At 37.5% G+C, this 23,247-nt stretch overlaps 1 protein-coding gene across 3 annotated transcripts in view; it reads right to left on the reverse strand.

The window, feature by feature from the left end:
• Positions 1–7,984: 7,984 nt before the first annotated feature.
• The window catches only part of LOC122719512, a 234,108-nt gene continuing 218,845 nt past the window's right edge, over positions 7,985–23,247 (reverse strand). For 2 of the 3 annotated variants that reach the window (XM_043945404.1, XM_043945406.1), the window contains one exon: positions 7,985–8,241. In XM_043945404.1, the coding sequence (XP_043801339.1) occupies positions 8,011–8,241 (231 nt within the window). In that variant the 3' untranslated portion in view covers positions 7,985–8,010. Of the gene's footprint in view, positions 8,242–13,010; positions 13,059–23,247 lie in introns of those variants that run through there. The other variant, XM_043945405.1, reaches the window with a different exon arrangement.

The raw sequence follows: 23,247 nt of genomic DNA on the forward strand, positions 1-23,247 counted from the left end.
TAAAGACTTGCATCACTACGATACAAATTTATAAAGTAACAGAAATTTATCAACCTCTTATCTTATAATTCAAAGGAGTATTGTTTAATTTTCAAAAAATCGCGAATCAAAAAATAAGTGACTTTCAAAAATTTCACTATGTCTTATTATCAATGCTTGACTTGAGATCTCATTTTAAGACAAGGGATTATAACGAGTAGTCATGTTATCAGATTGTTTGAGGTGAAATGATAAACTCGATCAGCGATTTTTATAATTTCAGAGGCCCTTTGGGGAGCCCGTTCGTATTTATTTACCAACGCCTCGGCAACTCGTTAGTCGTCCGTATAATAATATTATAACAAATACTCGCGCTTCTTGTTCGCATCGTCACTCGCACGCTCACACACCCTCCAATTCAATATTCTCTCTTTTCATATCTCTCTCTCTCTCTCTCTCTCATCTATCTATCGTACACATCCGCACCGTTGTGTCGTTTTTTTCTTTTTTTTTTTCATTTTTATTATCTCTTTAATATTCGTTCCCTAGTCGTCGTCGTCGTCGTCGTCGTCGTCTCGTCATTTTTCAACCCCTCTAATTTCTCTTTCCCCTTTCGTTTATCTCGACGGCTTGCTCCACGTATTTCTTTCTAAACGTATTTCTTCGCTTCCCTCGAGCGACGATATTCGCTCGAGAACCCGCCGGAAACCGAGAAAGGGAGAACCTGGTAATGGCGGAATTCGACGAAGATGGTCGCTCGAGGATGATCCGTCGATCTTTTTTTTTTTTAGATGGTTTTCTCTTTTTTTTTTTTAGATATGCACCTTCGTGTATATGCATATGTATATTATGTATATTCATATGTATATATGTATATATTTATATATGTATATGTATACTTATGTATAGATATATACAATCAACGTTACATCGGTATCGCACTAGATTGGACTCGAGAGAGGGGTTGTTGTTGATTATGGAACTCAAGGGGTGTCCTATCCTCTCCCCTTTCTTCGCTCGTATTTCAAAATAAAATAAGAATTTCGAGGAGGGATAATTGATAAATGGAGTTTCGTTGAACAGCCACATCGAGTTCCAATACGAGTTTAATCGAGAATGGTGGAACCTTCTCTCCCGGGATCGTTCGCCATTATCGTTGCCCATTAGTAACTAGAATTATCAGCCAGATTGCTGATAATCATCCTCTATCCGTATTCGTTTTATTTACAAGCAGGAATTATCTCAGAGGATATACTCTCCTCCCCCCCTGTTGAAACGAAAAGAGCGATTGATATTCTTCTTCGCTTTCATCGAACAAGTTAGTTCTCTTCGAAAGTTGAGTAGACGAATCGAAACGAACGTTTCTTCTTCGTTTTCTTCTTATTTCGAATATCAATCGCGTTAACGGGGGATCCGTTTATTAATCCATCGATCTTTCATCCCCGGCATCTCGTTGGTTCGAGGCAGAAAAGCGGCCGGTACACAGAATTTCCGGGCACACGCACACGCGCATACACTCATATGGACGCACACATACACACACGATTCGCGTGCACACGGTTACATAGACGTAGTAGCGAACGTTTCGAGTATTTGCGGGGAGCCGGGATACATCCCCTTAGTTTCTATTATCCCCTCTCCTCGTTCTGTTCTCCGTTCTACGTGCGAACCGAGAGAGATCTACTGAAAGCGACGTCCCACTTTTGCGTCTTCTAAAGTGACCTCCTAAAAGGCGTCTCGTAAGCATCCCAGTTCGTTAAGTATTCACGCGGTGGAGAAAGCGGCGCCGTCACGCGAGCCGCACGGATAATTTTTCTACATCATCGAATAATGATAGTATGAATCGATTCCATTCACTTGGATATAGTCACGAAATTCTTCGTACATTATCTCGTTAAAATTCTCATTCGGTAAATGATGTAAATCTCTTTAAGGTTTCGGCACTTTTCACGTTTTGAATACAATTTTGGCGCTTGGATTTGTACTTTCTTAGGAAAAGGTAATGGAGAAATGAAAGCTTTTGTATATTTTTATGTGAACTAAAAATTTCATCTCTCCCGTATCAAAGAAAGATAAGCATTGAAACTTTGAGGAATAAATTTGTCCCTTTGAACTACTAAAATTGCTTCATATATAATTGGATATATTTTAAATGCTCGTACGTATTTCGTATGAAATAATTATATTGATAACACGATTTGTTAGTTGAACTCGCGCAAGGTACGTGAAGAGTACGTTTTGCGATTGATCGTATATTTAAAGAAAAGAATAAATTGAACATGAAATTTCATATCGAGCGATAAAACTAGCAGTCGACTCATTTTTCTTCACCGATATACAACGTATACCTAGATGTCTGCTTACGAGACGAGAGGTCTCCATAACTTGGCGATTGTACGAGGATTTACGTGTGTGTCGTTTAGGAAGGATCAAGCATCTTGAATGGTGCACTACTTAAGTTTACATTACGTAACCGTATGTTTTATATTACACGCGTGGCTGGGGTCAGAGTGCGTTTCGAGTAATAAAATATATATATATGTATATATATATACATATATATGTATACGCACACCAGTAATATATGTATAATTGCGCGCGTTAGTAATTGTTTAAGTGTGTGTAGTCGGAGAGGTTGAGCTTCCGTTCTGGTTTACCGACGGAAAACTTCGAGGAATTACCGCCCTTCATAGGAGGCTTATGCGAATTGACATCATTATTCTATCGAAAAATTAAACAATTATCTAACTATTTCTAGGATAGAAATAATTAAGATATATCGATTATAAAAGATATAAATTCTAAGTCACAAAATATTGATATTTGTAAAAGTTGTTAATCAACTAAATAAAAATGTCTGAGAAAAATGTAATATCCTTCACCAGTATAACGACTGATGCATGGTAAATATATCTGTAAGGCTTGGCGTAGCCTTGGTCGATATCTAGAATTCTGCCGCGGTATCAAGAATGAGGTAGTTTTCTCACGAAACTAGTTACTAAAGCGGGGGTTAATACTGAACGACGATACATTTCTCGCTGTCGGTAAAGCAGGAACGTTTTCAGTGAGCTTACTTACTACCTAAGGAATCGAATACGAGAGGACCACGCAGTATGTTACACGTGGAAAATCGATTTTCTGACCCCTGCCACATTTGTAGCGTTTTCTTGCGATAATACATCCGCGATTAGTTTTTAAACGTAGGGATTGCTGGTAACAGTATTGCCATGTTCAGGTATTTCTTCCTCGCAGAGCTTTTCCCCTAGATATGTAGGGAGGCTTTCGAACGAGCTCGGTCGATAAGATTGCTAACTTGTTGGCGAAGATTCGAACCGAATTTCATTCGATTGGACGAAACGAGAAAAGGATCAACAAAATAGTCTTTTCTTTCTTTCTTTTCTTTTTTTACTTCAGCAAAAAGTCTCGAATTGTTTATCCACCACGAAGAAATCCCTGGAGCAATGGCAACGGATCGCGAATGGGCCATTTTTGCACGTTTTTCGTGTCCCCACGTTCGAAAAAAGCATCGAAAAAACTGAAACTACGTGAAACCAGAGTAAACCGCTTATTGGCTGACCACTTCTAAGAGGCCTTGATATGTTCGATTGGAACCACCGTGTATTTTCACGAATTGTTTTTCGTCGATCTCGCATCCGAGGCGACGCGATACGAGTTTTTGAAACAACTTGCTTGATCAATCTCGTTCTACTTTTAATTACTTTTTTTTGTACGCTTGGCGTTCTGTAAATTATTGCCATCGCTTCTTTTTTCGCGAAGCACTCGAAGCTTTCCTCGAAACTTCAAAACAACGAAACGTCGTTTTTGTAATCGCATGATATGAGCCTTCGTATCTTCGAGTTAACAAAAAAAAAAAAAAAAAAAAAAAAAAAAAAAGAAGGGAGAAAATTGTGATAATTTGTACAAAGTGTTGTTGATAAAACGAGTAACATCTTACATCATACGGATATGTTTGATCTGCGAAACTCTCGACAGTGAATCGTGGCAGGTAGAATCGGGCAATTACATACGAAGACCCACGAGCGTAACTTATTGGAAGAAACAACTTATTCCTCGCCAACTCTTCTCTCTGCGTTTTACACACCCGGCATAAGAATTCGCTATTTTTTTTTTTCTTTTTCTACTCTTCCTCGTTATACATACACATCGTGATTATTCTTATCCATCTTGTCCACGAAGCACGGAAGTGTGCGCAAAAAAAAAAAAAAAAAAAAAAACATCGAAAGCAAACAATATAAACGATATATATATATATATACGAGTTAGGCCACACGAATGGTATCCCCGCGTGGAAAGCTGCCGAATATACGCGAGCCTAGTAATTTATGTACACTTGTGCCGAACGTAAATCGCGTAGAAACTCGGAAACGATCGCAAAGGTGTGCGTGTTTGGTGCCGCTTCGATTTCTGGTGCCCAAGGTACAAACGTAAATTTGTGCAACCGTTCCATTACGCCTGAGAACCTTGGAATCTTTCCTTATCGGTGGGACAGGTACTTTATAAGCAGCCGTCCATCGGCCGACCAAAGTCTTCCGTGCTTCGCGGAACAAAGGACAAGTACACGCACGCGTACACACACACACACACACACACACACACACACACACACACACACACACATATTCGATTCTGCCGTTCGTTTTTCCAAATCTCCTCGAAATCTCTTATTCGATACCTTCTTCGCATTAGAAGAGATTCGTTCGTTTCCTCTCGTGATTTTCACCGCGAATTAACATACATTTACGCGTTTTACATTTATTATTAGGGTTTCTCCTACGTTGCTTGTTATGTATAACGTGTATAATTTATACATCTCGCCCCGGATATATAAACCGTTAACCCCCCCCAACCTACACCCCTGTTTTTGAGCGACGTGCCCGTGGATCGTAAACTTTATACATTATTGCTTTGCCGATAACCACGTCACGTACCATTCGATCCAGCTCACGTTCGTCCTTTACCTGAAATTCGACTAATTGCACGGACGCGATCCGCCAAGTTTTTCGCGACCACGGTTTCCTTTCTAATTCTAGGAACGTTCCACGTGTCCGAAAAATATAAGGGAGAGGATATAAAGAATATGTCGATACATTTGAGACGCTATAAATGAATCCGTTAGTCGAGCTTCACTTTTTCGTATTGTGGATTTGTCGCGCCGTGGAGAATGAGTGTAATTAGTAAATCGAATTAAGGATTAATATTAGGAACTCAAACGTATTTAACGAGGTGATTGTTATCAAATATCGTATTCGTCTAAATTATTACTAAATTCTTTCTTATTATTATTTTTGAATCTTATATTTTTTTATGTAATATGATATAAATCAATTTTCAATCGTTGTAAAATGTACAAATTGATTTATTTATGAAAAGAATTAAATCGAATCTATGAAAAAGAAGAGTTAAGATTTTTCGATATTTTTAAAGGACTCTAAAGATCGTATATGGAATAAAAAGAAATTCTTTCCAGATTAGAACGATATATTTTCGAACGAACGCGAGCTGGAATCTTCTTCAACCACTTCTTCACACTTTTTACAGAGGCGCGCGGATGCACGCACAATTAATTCCACGCTAAATTTTCGAATCTCTCCCATTCTCGCGTCGTTTCTTTTCATCCTCGTTCCTAACACTCGTCGGCAATCCTTTCCCACGCTTTAACGTGTCGCCCCCCTCGTCTGGTTTAAATTCTTCTTTTCAAACTCGAGCCGCGGCTTCCGGCTTGGCACGCGGAAACTAAACCGCTTTTTCGATCCGTGACAATTTTCGAATCTTTTGTCTTTGAATTAGAACACACATTCGATATATATTCGAGTTTGAAACTGTTTAAACTTTGTTTAAATATCGTAAAATTGTTGTATACGTAATCTACTAGGAAATTCGATCAGGAAATTTGATAAACGAAATCAAAATTAGAGGAAATATTCGTTATACAAATAGGAAATTGGTGTATTTGTATCTTCTTCGAATTCATGTAACGTGAACGAATCGAATCTGCCAATTGTTGTTTCATCTAAATTAATTTTTAACCAATGAATACGGAATATCATTCTCATAAAATGAATTTATCAATTGAAATTATATTTCCAGGATTATAAATCGCTATAACTTTTCCACCAATTCCAAACTGTCTGAAAAATTATTTCTTTCGTTTTTCGCATCGAAAGGAAATGTTCGAATAAAAATTTGGAAAAATACTTTTTTACAACTTTTCCATCGATCGAAACAGAAATCGAGTTATCCATTTTTTTTTTATCGAAATTTTAATAAATCTGAAATGAAATTTTCAGATGAAAGTTTTGAAAATGAATTTATTGAAAAATTTCAAATATAATCGCGATTCGACCGGGATTATAATTGAGCCGACGAGCGGAACCAGGAGTTTTTACCGCTGAATAATTTTCAGCTCGTGCGTCGTTTGTATACGTCATGCATCCGGGAACCTGTTTAGAAGTTTCACTCCGCTTCTTTCTCTCCTCTCCTCTGACAAATCGACCGTTTTAAAGCGGCTGTCTCTCGCTCACGTACCACGCGGCTACCGGCCCATGAGCAGCCACCATTTTGTGAAAAAAATTATCGCGAACTTCCGACGCTCTAACAGTCGACTCGTGTTAAAAACATAATTAAATCGATCGGGTTATTCCTCGATCAATTGTACAATAGGCACGAAATTCTTTTTTTTTTTTTCTATTCACGAATTCCAATAACAAGATATAAATTTTGCCTCTCTGGATGAAAAAATTTTATTTTGGAAAAAACGATTATTTTTCGTCGATTTTTCTTTAAATTTACGATTAATTCTAATTTTAGAAGAAATGAAAAAAGAAACTCGCGGCGAGAAACAGCCGTCATTCACATCCTTCCCTTCCCTCTTTTTTATTAAGTCTATATAACAATCTACAAGTTATCTACACACTCGATGCCTCTTGCGCCATGCCTCAAAAACGCCCGTTTAGATTTAGCTCTGAACAACATGTTAATAAACACCTAATGGTCCGATACAGGAGGAGCGTTCGCGTTTTCTGCTAGCTTATTTTAATTACACGGTAAATTAGCGCTTGTCATTTACAGACTCACTACGATGCTTCCTTTATACACGCGTTGTATTCGTTCGAGGATCCGGTGTCTCTTAATTCTTAACGAAAAACTTAAGACTCGAGGGGAACGGGATTTCTTTATAAAGATTATATAACCGCGAGAAGAATTTCCAAGGATTTCTAAAATTTCAAAAATTCGTGTTGATACAATACCGAGAAAAAAAAAATAATAATTTCGAACGTATCCTCGATACACGTATTTCCTCCTTTTAAACTGGGTCATCGAGAGGCGATTCCTTCGAGCGCGAGAAGAAAATGCCTCGCGCGATTCTAATGACCGTGGTCGTTTCGGGATCTCTTGCTTGCAATATCGTCGCTGATCCAGCAGCGAGGGGGTTAAAAGGGAGCCACGTGTTTGGATCCACGCCCATTCCCTGCATATGGGATCGGTCTTATTATTGACCACGTAGCCGCGCCGAACGGCCGTTTCGTCGATGCCACCCGCGTTATTGGGCGGCAATAAAGATCTCGGCGTCCTCCCGCGACAAAAATTGATCCCAGCCACGAGAGAAACGAGATGGCATTGTAGAAATCGGAATCGATTCAATTTGGCGTCGTAGAAGAAGAGAAACGGAGGAATCGATCGATAAGAGAAATTAAATTGATGTTAAATTAAAAAACGAGGATCAAAAGAAGGGGAGGAAGTAGGAAAGATGGAGAAACGCACGATCCTCGAATCCGCGGCAACGGATTTCTCAAACTTCTCAATATACTCGTTTGATCCACGAGGCACGAAGATTAGAGCCCCGTTGAACGAACTTCGCGACTTCGTTGATGATCGATCTCGAGGGCCGTCTCGCGCCCCCTTAAACGCTTCGCCTGAGGCGTTTCCTGAGGCGTTTCATTGCATCAGCTTTTTCTAGGCGTTCGAGAAAATTCGGTGGTCTCGACGGGGATCGGATGTGGGCCGTTGGTGTCACGAGGCGACCAGGCACGTGGACGCCGATCGAAACAGGGTGAGCAGCAGGAGTATTGCGACCAGCGGCAAGCTCGACGACCCCGACAGACACCCGACCTCGTTGCTGTACGGCAACTTGACCTCGACCTCGGCCATCTTGAAGATGGACAGTAACGGGTGCGTGTGGACCTCGTGGTGCTTGTTGTTTATCTTGTCGCTGAGGTCCTGCAGCATCGAGAAGCACTCCTCCTGTCGAACGTCAAGAATCTTTTAGCGATGTAACGAACAATAATGAACATGAATATGATTACAAGGAAAAGAAGAATTGCCAGGTGGTTCTATTTATAAATTTCTATCATGGTTCTAAATTTTATCTATGGTTCAGATATTGAAATATTGAACTCTGGATTCGTGAACATGATTAAATTGGATTAAACAATTGAAAGTACGAAATTAAACGATTCGTACGTTCACTAAATCTTGTTGTTGCTGTATTATTGATGTATCGATGAAACTTTGTGATCGATTGATCTTTGCTCGACAATTTACGCAAGAAACGTGGTATATTTTTCGTTAAATTACCATTTATTATTACACAATGTAATAATTTTGATGCGAAAATTATTAGAGGGACGTTGGAGGAAATGTTGAAGGATCCGTCGGCCATTACCGTAATGATTTAATTAAGCGGAACGGTAACACATTGGGGGGGCGGGAATCTCGCTTGTAATCAGAAATTAAATCACGCCGCGTAATATCGTCAAGACCTGAAAATTTCACCGTCTTTTGTCCTCCCCCGTTCCCATTGTACGTCCCGACGCGGCCCGACGCCGTCCACCGTTGCGGCTATTTCAGATAACAAGTGCTAATTTTTCCACCGTTGCCCTTAAGCCGCGGCGCGGCCTCCTCACCGCACGGCAAATTATACTAAATTAACAATAACAGGATCCCTTTGTCCGCGGCCCGGATCCGCTTATAAAACACAGCGCTCACTCGGTTTATTACTTTGCGCAAACTAGTTTTGCGAACGTTCGCCGCCATCGTTACTCTCATTTGCGTTAACGAGAGCCGAGCCCCTGTTCTTCGAAAATGAAAAGGATTTTGCGCGGAAAAATATCGAATAATAACGTTAAGGGGGATAAGTTTGTACAGTTTCGAATATCGGCGGGGTATAAAACGTTTAAACACTTCTTGGATTAATTCGATCGATCAAATCAGCAAAGTTTTTTCAATCTTAAAAGTTTGTGAAATTTGTAAAAATAAATTTTTAAAATTTAAGAATATCGTTGAATTCAAACGATATAGCATTCGAACAAATAAAAATAATAATTTTCAAATCAAAAATAATAAGTGTGCTTAACAATTGAGTTCTATTAAAAAAGGTAATTTTTAATCGTTTACTATTTCAGGTTTTATCCCTTATTTCTCTCGCTCACTAATCTACCTCAAATTGCAGATTTTTGGGAAAAGAAAAACACGATTCTGGAAGGACGTAGTATTTCCAGGAGCAATGCAGATCGAGTAAATAATCTCTGGCTGTGTTAAATAGCATGGATTTTAAAGACTTATATCTCCAACCAACCCAATTGAAATATCGGGATGAAAAGAAAGGGATGAAAAAGGAATTCAATGGTTTCCTCCATCTGTTCTGATCGAATCATTAGCGATTACAAAGGTCTGTTGTTCGACAAAGTATACAGAGACTCAAATTTATTTAATAGCCCTTAATTTCGAGTATAAAAGAAAGCACGGTTTTAATTAAATCGAAACTTCTTCGCAATTTAATCAATAGGATATCGAGCCTCGCTTTCAAAATTTAAAAGTTCGTAAAAGTTTCTATTATCTTTCACTATTCCAATATTGCGCTTCACAGCCATAACCTTCACCATTGATAATCGAAATTATTCCTGATCTAATTATTCATTCCACGACGAGATTACAAACACACCCGAAATAAAACCACACGAGATAGATCTTATCATGGAGATTCTCAGCGAAAGGGAGCATCTTTCTTAACGCGATTTTAATTCACCCCGATCTTCGAGGGAATAATTAAAACTCAGTTTCAAGGTCATGGTCGCGCTTAACTCAAAAGTGCGCTCGCGAGCACGACCGTAAAGTTTTTCCACCCCCCAAGGGGGACGAGAAAACCACCCTCCCTTCGAACGTTTCCTTCGGGGAAACCGTCGATATCGGCTTAACGACGCCGAATGTAACTCGTTCTCCGTCCCTCTCTCCGCGCCCGAATCGATTTCCATTTCATCCCCCGTATCATTTTCTATCTTTCCCTCATCCCTTCATCCCTTTCTCCGTCTCACATCCTTGTCCACCCGCCCCTTTCTCCTCCCGTCTCCTCCTCCCCCTCCTCCTTTTCGCCTTCCTCCTTGTTCCTCGCTCTCGCCCTCCCCCTTCTTCCCCCGAAATTACCCTCGACTCGTTGAATCTTTAATTTCCGGCGGAAGGCGAGGCCGAGGCCACGAACGATTTTTGGCGATATTTTCCGAGGACACCAGGCTGCGCACCAACCGTCCTCCTCCACGCTATGGCGCCACGTGGCCCGACCAGCGGACTCGTCCCACCAAATCCCACGACGTCACCCCGACTGTCCTCCTCCTCCTGCTGCTGCTGTAGTACCAGCAGAAGGTACGTTCGTTTTTGCCTCGAAGCATCGACGTCCGATTTTCAATGAAATTAAATTCCACCATCCGAGAGGAGAGAGAGAGAGAGGACCATCCACCGCCTACCGACCGTCCTTCGACCCTTCTTCCTTGCAACACCCTTTCCTGAATAAATTTTCAGGAGAGAACGGAGCTTGCTCTTTCTAAATTATCGATGCAATTGGGAATTCGTCCTAATTTCTGACAATTTCCACGCGTATCGATCCGTATCTATATCTTTTTCTTTCCTCTCGTTCTTCGTGAATAATTTTAACGCGTAATTAATTAATTAATTACGCATTCTCTTTTATTAGATATTCTTTTCTTTTTCCTTATCGATTTTTGAAGATAATTTTTTTTCTCGCTTCCGTTTTTCTTTTTTCGTTTCTTTTTTTTTTTCTTTTTTTTTTTTTTTTTTGATACTTCCATACCACCGTACGGCTATCGGATTTCTGATGGGATAAAATTCGATACCTACAACGGTTTAGCCTCGTCAAAATCTCGAGCGTGAAACGAGAAGCATATACAGTCAGTCGCAAAAATTCTTTTTATATTTTATTTATGGCGAGTTCGATTATTAATAGTTTTATACAATTTTTTCTTTTTTTTTAATTAATATTATTTCGGGGGACAGTGAAATCGATCCGTCGACATTTCGATATTATTCTTTAAAATAAAATTTCGTAATGACGATGCGAGATGGGACAAAATTTTAAATTATAAAATATTCAAATTTTAATGCTCCGTATTACTCTGTATTTTTGTAAAAAAAAAAAATATTTTCAGGCAAAATTATACACGAAAAAAGTTTTAAAATTAAAACTGATCTTTGATTGAGAAATAAATTGCTCTGGGTATAATCATGCGCACGAATTTTCATTAAAATCAGATTCTTTTTTTTTCTCTCTGGAAATAGATGAATTTCCAATTGTAGAAGACTTTCTACGTGACTTATATTATTATCTAATGGCTTTATTTCTTCTCTAAAATAAAAATTTTATTTTCCAGGCTTATTAATTTAAATCTCGCGTCATCATTCGTTTATGGAGAATCGTCTGTTGCCGTTGCTCGATTCCCCGTGTAATTGAATAAGCCACCACTGTAGATATAATATACGCGGTCGAAGCCCAGCACGATAACTCGTTTTATACATTGGCCAACGCTAATTGCAGCGTGTTGCGGCTTAATTATCGAATATGGGACCAGACCGCGGGCTTTCCTCTCCCCTATCCCTGCCCAATATCTTCCAAATTACCCCTTTTATCGACCAAAAAGTATATCGCAATAATTAATGCAACTTCTCCCCCGCTGCAACGATGGAATACTTTCAATCCCAGCATTCGACGGTAATTGCAAATAAATTGCACAGCTCTGAGAAATATCACAACGAATTTTGTATTGTACGTAATTTATTATATCCGATTCTTCCCTTTTTTTTTTGTGATTTATTCAAATCAATAAGAGAAGAATTTGGTAGAGTAATAATCAGCCTATGATTGAAACAATGACACTTGAATAAATTTAATTTATGAGATTCGTCGAGTTTCACGAAGGATATGTAAAAATGGACATCTCTTTTAGTCAAGAATAAATAGTGTTCTCGGTTCGGTTCTCGGTTAATGATATTCTTCGGGGGTTGGTTACCCCTTAAGAGTAACGCACGAATTTGTGCAGGAACAGCGCCAATCAAACGAGGAAGAATCGAGGCGGGTTATTCGCCTCGTCTAGAATGTCGTTTAGAATTTACTCGCGAAACGTTGAAGGGGTGTGAGCGTTCGTAAATAAGAAGAAGATTTATGGAGTTGAAGGCGAGGAGGATAAATGAGAAGAGGGTAGGATAGCAAAAAACTAGCCGAGGGTAGCAAGAATTAAAAGAAAGAAATATTGGAAAGTATCCGTGGAAAGCTATTGGGGGAGGGGCGTGGAAGATCGAGAGAAAGAGGGATTCGAAGATAATTATTCAATGAAAAATCCAGGCGACTATTGTTCAGATTATAAGATATTAAACAAGACTGGGTGTTATTACAATGAATTCTTATTCTTAGTAAAACTTTTCTTCATTTCTTATTCTTACTCTTTAAAAAATAAATTACTCTTTTACTTACGCATCGATCCAAGCTAAACTTTTCATTTCGATAATTCAACAAAAAAATATATCCAATCTTGTTTAGAAGAAAGGGTAAAGGATAAAAAAAAATAATAAAACTTAAATTTTTCGTTAAAATCATTTATTACAAACAATAATAATACAAATAACAAACATACAATAAATATCAAATATTTTTTAAATCATAAGTAACACGAATCTTCGGATTTTGTCTTCTTGAAGATCGTAAAAATATGGTCTTTCAGTTGTCTTCAAAATTATTATCCTGTGTCCGAAAGATTGTATAGGAGTTACTTCTTTGTCTGTTGGGGGTTGGAAAGTTTCGAGGAATTAACTTCTTTGCTCCTAAGGGGTAGAGGGAGAGATTCTTCCACGGTGAACAAATAAAGATTGCGAGTTGGAACATGGAGAATTTAAAGGGCAGCTGGAACGATCGATAAAAAAAATTCGTGGTGTCGCTTCGAACGGGTAAGTTGGAAATAGCACATCTCCGCGGTTCAGTTCTCCGTGAACAGTGAGAGAGGTGTCACTTATCCACGGCGGACAGCGAATTCCTTGTTAATGATCGGCTAATTGAATTTCTTGGCGGAGCAGCGTGAGTCGGTCTCTCTTGCGAAGCTTTTCGAGCGACAGTTGAACGAGAAGGGGAGGACAGGAGGCTGTAAAAAGGACTGAAAGAGATGAGAAAGAGACGTATGAAAGATTTGAAATTGAAATAATGAAAGGAGTGTGTAAAAAGAGATGAAAATGGATCGAATAGAAAATGGAAGAGTTCGATAAAAATATGGCCAGGATAAAGTAAAGTGTAGAAAAATTAAAAAGAACATTTATAAGAATTAATCCTTAATAGACTCATCACTGACAATTTTAATTTTATCATATCGGACGTATCATATTTTACGAATTTAAATATATAAAATCGAATGTATCGATATTTAGTTCTTCATTTTATTAATGTAATGCTTGCATTAATTTAATCGTATTTAAGAGCATGCGTATCATGTAACATGAATATACTATTATTCATATAATAAGAACTAACAGCAAATTTTGCAAATGATTGATAAGGATTAAAAAAGGAAGGTAAGGAAAATGATAAGGATTAAAAGGAGATAAGAAGTATGGAATATAAAGAAGAATCTAAAGTGTAAATGTATATAACAAATAACGATAGTAAGTTATAATTTTTGAATAATGATTCACTTGAGATGGAAAGAGAGTGAAGAGAGAACGGTTTAGGTGAATAGAGAGTTGACGGGGCGGACATAATGAAGAAACAGACAGGGTTCCATCTTGCAATTACGATTCCCAGTGGCCCTTCTATCTCTGCCAACAGAAAGAGAGAGCGAGAGAGCGAGAGAGAGAGCGAGAGAGAGAGAGAGAGAGAGAGAGAGAGAGAGAGAGAGAGAGAGAGAGAGAGCCCTTTCATCGAAGCAAATGCATTTGATATCAGGAACGATTGTTCTCGCGGATTGGCCACCTCTATTCGCTCCATCCAAGATGATCCTTATACATCTCTGTTCGCGCCGCCTAAACGACGGTGTCAATTTATAATGGCGATATAATAGGATTTGACGCGTGCTCTGGGATACCAGGATCAACGGATGATGATGCTAATTATCACATCTCCCGTGCTATAAATGACAGAGAACACATCTCGATTCTGCGGATTGTAACAAACGTGGAAAAATTATACTTAAAACACAAATCAGGTATAGTTCAATGTATTTTTACTTTTTATATAATGTAAAAAAGACTATGTTCTATGGAATATAATGAATATTATTATACTTATATTGCATGTAATTTATTGATATGGGAATAGATATTAGAAAATGGAAAATTAATAAAAATAAATAGAGACAGACAATTGTCTCACGTATAAAACTTATTGCAATTGTGATTCATTTGCGATAGCGATTATTAATCTGTGATCCATGGACAATCGAAATGCTACAGGATACTGACATTATCACACATGCAAGTAAGTGGCTCATATTTTTTACTATCTATTATATTTTTGATGTTTTACTATCTATTATATTTTTAATTCTTTCAATTTTCTTTAAAGAACAAGCAAGATTTTAACTTTTCATTATTTTTATAGATTTTATTTGATATATTTTTATATATTATATGTTTATATATTTTCTTTTCAGATTTATTTTCATCTGCTGCCATTTCTTCAACAAGATATTATAGAAATTTTAATTGTTACAAAAAAATATAGTTAATTAACCGAGGAACATCTCTTTCATCTTATCGATATATAGTAAAAAAATAATCAAGATATATTCGATATTTTAATAAAAGATAATAAAGAAGTAACAATGTAAAAGGTAAGTAAAATACCATATTCACTAAACTAACCTAGAATTAAGTAAACTGTTGAAGAAAAACAAAAAAAAAAAAAATATATATAGGTATTGAAAATAGAGTATTTAAATGGTCAATATGTGTAAAGGTAAGTACAACAGGTAAGTAACAATTCTGCGTGATACCTTCAATAAGATTATATCTTTCTAATATAAAATTGCAAAATACAATCGAAAATTTCTGCCAATGGCACAAAATTATGAATTGGGGAAATCTTGGAAAAATTATTCATGCCATCTTCTTTATGATTATATTCTCCTGTTGCAAAATCGAAAAATTTGGCACATAGTTTTGCTGAAATTTCGACTGTGTATTAGGAGAATATAAAACATAAAGAGCTAACACGAGAAATTATTCCAAGAATTCTAAGATTCAAAATTTTAGGATAGCCAGCCAGGATTTTTGTACAAATTTGCAATTTCTGATTAGCAGAATATAATTCTCGAGAAGGACACGCAGAATTTTTTAAAAAATAAAATTAATTATAAAATTATTGAATAAACACTTTCATTTAATAATAAAATTTTTAGTAAATTTCCGACTTTTCATTAGGAGAATATGATACGCAAGGAGGTGGCACTAAAAATTTTTCGACAAAGACCGAATTCTTAAAGTTTCTCGCCCAAAATTCCGACTTTTCATTAGGAGAATATGATATCCAAGGAGGTGGCACTAAAAATTTTTCGACAGAGGCCGAATTCTTAAAGTTTCTCGCCCAAATTTCCGACTTTTGAACAGGAGAATATGATACGCAAAGAGGTGGCACTAAAAATTTCATAGAATTATATGTTTTAAATAAATATATATATACTTATCTTTACTTACCTTGTACTTACCTTTTCCTTACTTACCTTTTGATGTATATTTTTACATTTTTTTGACAATTTCTTGTCAGTTTACTTATTACTAAAAATTCATGAATATATGTATCGGATAGATTATTTAACTTTATTACGCAAGAATATTTCGTTTATTTGTAATATTTTTAAAAAATGTTTAGAATAAAAAATGAATGGTTTCGTGGGTAATATATTTTTTTCTTATTAATTTTTTGATTGATTCACAGATAACAGATCCTGATGATTATTTTTGTTTCTCTAAATAGAATCATATATTTTTCATTGCACTCTTTGATGTTCACTATTTTCGCTATGCCTTATTAAATCAATGTTCAATAGTTTTTTTTTTTTAGGGAATATGCCACATCTCTCACTGTTAAAAAATATATGATTCTATTTATAAGAATTATTGTTTCCTATGATTTTTACTTATTCATCTATAATGAGAATAATTATATTACATCCTTTTTCAAACCATTCATTTTTTATTTAACTCATTTTTTAATAATATCAAAAGCAAACGTGATATTCCATGTAATGAAGTTGGCTAATCACCCTTTATATATTTCATAAATTTATTTCTGTACATATATTTTGTATATTTTTATATATTTTCACGTTATATATAGGAAATATATAGAAATATAAGCAAAATATATAACAGACTTTTAATAGTAATAATAAAAGTGTTCTTACGTTTTCTCGAATGTAGAAGTATTCAGTCAAGTCCAGATACACGGATGCTAGATCCATTCAGAAGTATTCGAATATGTCCAAGTGTTTCAAAGTATGTCCAAATATCTAAGCAATGACAATTTCGAACTTCAAATCGTGGCGGAGACACCGAAACCTCTGATTTCTTTCTCGATCAGTAATTCAGAACTTCAAATAGAATATTTATAAATCCATCCTGTACGTTGTCAGTATATCAAAGTATCCTTGATATATATAATCTCGAAAATATTTCCATTCTTTGGGAAGGAAAGAAACGTTCTACGCGGAGCAATAAAGTTCCGCCGATAAAAGGAAAGAAGGGAGGAGAAGAAGAAGAAGAAAAAAAAAGAAGAAATTCCGGCATGCAAGATGTCGGTGAGCCTTCACGTGTTCGCTTAATCAATAACGACGTCGAGTCTGCTCGACGTTAATCGTTAAAATGGAGGAGAGAAAAAAAAAAAAGGAAAAAGAGAGGAGAGCAAGAAGCCAAGAAGCAAAGCTTGAAGGATGGACGAGGAGAAAAGAGTGAACTCGGCTTGGATAAAAGGGGCTAGTGGAAAAATAAAAATCAGCCAGCCTACCGAGGGTCGAAAGTCGAGGAATAACGACATGCAACGCATGCCAGCTTTATAACACGTAAAGGGTCGCCGTCGCGGAAAACAGCCCTGTCACGCAATGCAAATGAGCCTTCGAGTCGGGCGACAATCGACTCCTGCAAGCAGACTGCCTTCTCGCGATATTTTTGTCTATATTTTCGTCTATATTTTCGTCATACGTCTTCGAGCTTCGTTTTAGATTTATTATCAAATCCAAGAGGGAAAGATTTCCTCTCGTATTCAAAAATAAAATCGATTCGAATCCCCCTCGATAAATTGTTAAATCGCAGAAGGTTTTGTTTCAGAATTTCTTCATCTCTTTCTATCTCTCTTCCAATTTTCGATATCTGGAATTTTAGGAGGGAGAGTCCGTGTGTTCCGAGATATCGAAGGATTACGAGGATGGATACATCAGACGTCTTAAATTTCATCGTCGAAAGATTCCGGAGGCGTAGAAGATGCGAATTTCGAAGATCCCAGAAATGATCATGGTTGCAATCTCGGCATCTTCCGGATCACCTCGTTGTCCTGGAATACCGAAATTCTACCGAAGCCAGAATCATCGCGATTCCAGAACCCTGGAGAAGAACTCTCAATCGTGGAAATTTCATTTCGTTCTGCGTGAATCGTGTGAAATAACAGCCACGTTTGCATAATCATGAATATTTATTAAAGAAAAATCCGACTACTCTTAACGAGATATAGCTGAATGAGCACGAATAACGATGTTGATTTGAAAATCTAGAAATAATAATTGAATTGAGAATATAACATTCAGTGTACTTAGATTTGATTTCGATTTACGAATGATTCAAAAGATTCATTCCTGTCCGATTCAATGCTACTCAAAGTAAATTCTAATGAAAAATAAAAACAATAATGATCCTAACTTTCTAATTTTTCAAGTTTTAAAAATACCTTTCATTGACTTCTTACACAAATAAAAATTATCCAAAAATACAAACCTCAGTATCTCGTATAATTTTGAATAATTTTTCTTCAAGTGCGTAAGACTATTCTTCTTCGGTGAAGAAAATTCAATTCTTTATATTTCAGTTACATTTCTATTCACCAGCCCAGATATTATACCCGAAAGAATGAAGAACAATCGAATAAAGAGACGGCGTAGAGATGGATTGGTCAGCGGGAATGGGACGAGAGCACGCGTCCAAGTTGTTTCCCTTTAAAAGCTGGCCGGGATAAGCAGGTTGCGTGTTAAAGGGGTTTTCCCGGCCGCGTGTTTCGCTCCGTTCTTTCTTTAAGTCTGGAAAGCTCTCGAGGCGTCGCTGAGCCGTTTCGCTGTTTTAAAAATGAAAGACCGCCTCTTTTCCGCTGTCCGCCTTCTTTCCTCGTGCTGCTCGGCTACTAAATCTTCCCGCTACACGATTCGAGCGAAACCCGACCGTAGGGAAACTAAAGGCTTCGAAATCGGCCTTTTACCTTCGATTTCGCATTTTTCTTCGCGTTCAACGCGATTCTAATTCGCGATGAAGGCAAATTCGCGCCGTGATTAACGACTCCAATGAAACGATTCGTTTTCGATTCATTTCGAAAAAAAAAAAAAGGTAAGAAAAAAGCGTCGAAGAGAAAAGAATTCTCGATGTTGAGGCAAAAATATCTCGTTTCGCATATTCTCTTTCTCTCTCTCTCTCTCGTTCTTGTACGCCCTAAAGATAGGATGTGCGAGCACGCCTTTGGACTGTTTTAAAAATGAAAGGGCCCTTTTTCTCTCTTTCCAAGCCCGCTTCTTTCAAGAATCGCTCGTAGCCTAGTCGCAGTTTCCAAAAGTGGAACTGTGTCGAGATTACAGGTCTTCTTTAATCCCAGCCTTTAACGAACGTTATCGCACGGAATCGTTTTCACGATCAACCAATATTCGCGAGGTGAACACGCCGGGTCACGTTGTTCGATGCAAACAAGCCCGCGATAGCACGAGAAATTTTAAATTTTATTCGGCTCTCTATGTGTAGTTAAAAAAAAAAAAAAAAAAAAAAAAGGAACACTGTGTAAAATCTATTATGCATGTAGATATTTTTTGAACCCTTGATAATTAAATTATTTGGAAACGAGTCGAGATTTTTGAAATGGAAAATATCCAGAATTCATTCGAAATTGTTTATTCGTAATAATATAGCTTAAAAATATAGGATAAAATATTGTTCAGTGCTTTCTTTTATTTCATTTTTTTTTTCGGATCTTAATTTAGAGACTCTAAATTCGGAGAGATAAAGATTCAAGAATCGAAACGAGAACGTTGAAACTGTGACGATGATTCAAAATTCTTGAAGTTTCTTTACAATATTCGAAATTGTGAAATGTCGCTTCTTACTTATTAACATTCCAAACAACAATCTCGAATATCTACTTGAATGAATATCTGTGAAAACTTCACTGGTGTTCTAAATTCTGAGATCTCGAAGATCTAATATTCGAAACAATCCCGAAAAATCTATCCAAAATTCGTCTCGAATTTCTTATCTTTATTATCCAATCGAATTTCCAGATCTAACAATCCTCAAAAAACCCTAGCGAAAAAATTCATCGACAAATATGTTTGCAGAAATAGGAAATTGCGGCCACCGTCGTTTTCGTCCATTTTAATTCGAAATTATTCGCTCGCGCGAGAAACAGAGGCACGATGACTTAAAAAATGAAAAATGAACACGAGGTTGTCGTCGCTGGATCGTCACGTGGGGAACGATCGTCGTGGGACGTGCGTCGAGTATCGAAGCGATCCACGTAGGGCGGCACGCACATGTCCTCCAACGTGAAGGAAACGGCGAGATGGAGGAGGAGGAGGAGGAGGAGAAGAAGGAGGATCGTTCCACGCGGCTTCTTCAAATTGGCAAACGTCGCACTGGAACGACGTACGCGAGACGGAGTCGTAAATTTTCGCGTGCAATTTCGCCGTGGCGAACTTCGAGGCCGAACTTCAACGCTGGGTGTGGCTTACAACCACCGTAAACAACCACTTTCCAACGTTCGATGTGCGCTCACTCGTGACAAACATTTTCCACACAAACTGAATTTTTGATGGCTACGAATGTTACGAAAGTAGTAGTGATCGGTTCGAGCGTATCGCGAACAAGTTGGAACAAACAAGTCGAAAAAAAACAAGAGAAGAGAAGTGATAGGTTTAAGTGGAATCGAATCCGAACACGATATAATATGTTAATTTTTGGAGAAGAGAAAAGTATTTCAAAAATGGAATATATAAAATTATATAAAATTTATTTAACTATCCTTGTGTAATTTAATTGTATACTGATAATAAATAAAAACATGTGCCTCTCAAAATGGTGTTATTCTTTTTTAGTATAGAAATATTCTCATACTTTAAATCAAATTCTAATAAAAACCTGATATTATTTTTCAACAATTATTAAGTTAGAAATTAAAGTAAGAAATTTGGAGATTTTCTGGTAAGTATTATGACGAGTCTACATCTGTGCAAAAAGCATCGATCTTGGATTAGCATCGATGCGGAGGACGGGTTTCGGTGTTCGCTGTAATTTTAATCCCAAGAAAATATAAATGAATTTTCCGGGGGAAACGTAGAGGATTTGGAAAGAACGATATTAAGGGTGGAAAGTCAGAGAAAGGCACGTAATTGAGTGTTACCGCATTGTAACGAGGAATTGTAACGTCCAGTTGGGTTTATTCCGGCGTCTGTACAAGAAACAAATTTAATGATCCGTAACAGGTCACTGCGACACAATTTTCCGCGCCAAACAAAACGCGAATCCACTCGTTTCGTTTTATAAGCGCACCCCTCGGTTCAATTAGTAGTAGAGAAAATTGAGACGCGATCCAAAAGCATAATGTCACCGATAATTTTAACTCTTCCTTTTTATTTTATGCCTTCTAAAAATGTAAAAATTTTTAGAATGTAGAACAACGTATAGAATCGCGTGGAATAATATATAAAATTATTATTAACGTAGAAAAAAAGGCAGAAATAGTTTACAATAATTATAATTTCTTTTTAAAAAAAAAAAAAAAAGATCTCAAGCCAAGCAATCTAATTTGAACAGAAAATAAGAAAAACACTGAAGAAGGGTGGAAAAACGATACTCGTTTTTGACAATAATTCAATTGATACAAATATAACGAAATAAATAATTCCGAACAATTCGATCTCTTTAGAACGAAGATTCGTGATCGAGAAACATAATTTGAAATAATACCGAAACAAATCGGCGAATAAATCTGTCTGAGAAAATATTACGTCACATTCATAAACTGGAAAGCCGTGCAAAAACTTGCAATCTACCTTCCTCCAATCTATCTGTAACCTATAAAAATTTTATCACGATCGTTCACCACCGTTCACGTGTCACCGAATCTATGCACAGGGGAGCGGAGATGAAATTTCTCAGTTCTCGTGACGGGCCAAACGGGAATAACGAGGAGGAGCGCATCGTGCACGCGTAAGGCATAGAGGCGTAACAGAAGGGTTTGAGAAAAAAGAAAAGAGAGGAAAAAAAAAAAAACCGGCGAGAACACGGTCGAGAGCTCGTTTGCTCTGGCGGCTTTCTTTCGAAAAAAAAAAAAAAATCCACCCTTTTTTCCCGCCTCGGGCGGAATTAATCGGGGATGGTGGCTCGATCCGTCTGTCGGTGGCTCAAAGAAGCAGCGAATCATTTCTCGCGGTACAACGTCCCTCGGGAGGAATGCGTCCCCCCCTCCTTCTCCTCGTCTACACTCTCCCTTCCTCCCTCCCTCCCTCCCTCCACGAGCTTTTTTCCCCCTGCCGCAAAGTCGTTTCGACCAGAGGAGAAATTAGCCTTTTCTTTGACACCGATCCAAATGCGGAATAAATCGTCTACTAGAGAGAAATTTTCGTCGAAAATAGGAATCGGAACACGCGCAATTACAATTAATTCAACGTGATACGGTTCTCTCACCGATCGATTTCTCGTGATTATCTGGATGATGAACTCGAAATTGGTGAAAGGGGAATTAAATGGATCGAATTATATTAATCGTTATACGAATCTTTCGAAAGTTTCGTCCAAACTCGTCGAATTCTTACGTTCTATTTCGATTCTTATTACTCGAGGAGGCGAATAAGAAATTGTGACTTTTTTAAGGAGAAACGGGAGAAATATTGGCCAAGTTTTCATTGCCAATGATAATGATTATATTTTGTCCTTTAACATTATAATAATAAATCTACGGTCGCAAATATATATTTTTCGTTTAGATATTTAGTTAAGTGTATTACGTATTTATTATACACACATATATACGCACGAAATTACACAAGATGATAAAATAATTGATTCGGCAAATGAACAATTCATTGCGAATAAACTGTCACCTAATAATAATTGCAATACGTAATAAATAAATAAATAATAATAATAATAATAATAATAACATAATAAATTAATATCAATAAATTATTAATAGCTCGCAAACACTACATTAATTCAAACCTGTACGAACCTGGTCCGCCCCGATGGTGAAAACGAATCGGTCAGAGAATCGGTCTCAATCGGATCTCGACGCAAAAATGGTAAAGGAACGAATAAATTCTCGCGAAACGATAAAGGGAGCTCTCGGAATTTGTAAATGAGATCAATTCACCGGAGGGGAGAGAAGAAGGCAGGGAGGGGGAGGAAGGGAAAAGAAATATCCGAGAATTTCGACCCAGATTCCGATCCAGATTCCGATTTGCTGCTGCACGAATTCTGAAATCGTCTTTTGCGCCAAGAACAATCGAGACACGTCGAACAAACGCGTGACCCATTTCTCGAAAAGCTTGGTGTACGCGTACACCACCACCACCACCACCACCACCACCACCACCCTTGTCCCATGACACACGACGTTTGGTAGGACGTTTCCTTGACATTTTCGAGCCACTTTACAAACCGGCCGATTCACAAGGACAAGAGAAGACGTCCGCGGATGGGGAGAATCGCGCTTTGTCGCCGCGTCGATGACGCTCGTCGGCCGCG

Source organism: Apis laboriosa, unplaced genomic scaffold (genome assembly GCF_014066325.1).
Source record: "Apis laboriosa isolate Shangri-la unplaced genomic scaffold, ASM1406632v1 scaffold79_cov154, whole genome shotgun sequence".
NCBI classification, from domain to species: Eukaryota; Metazoa; Arthropoda; class Insecta; order Hymenoptera; family Apidae; genus Apis; species Apis laboriosa.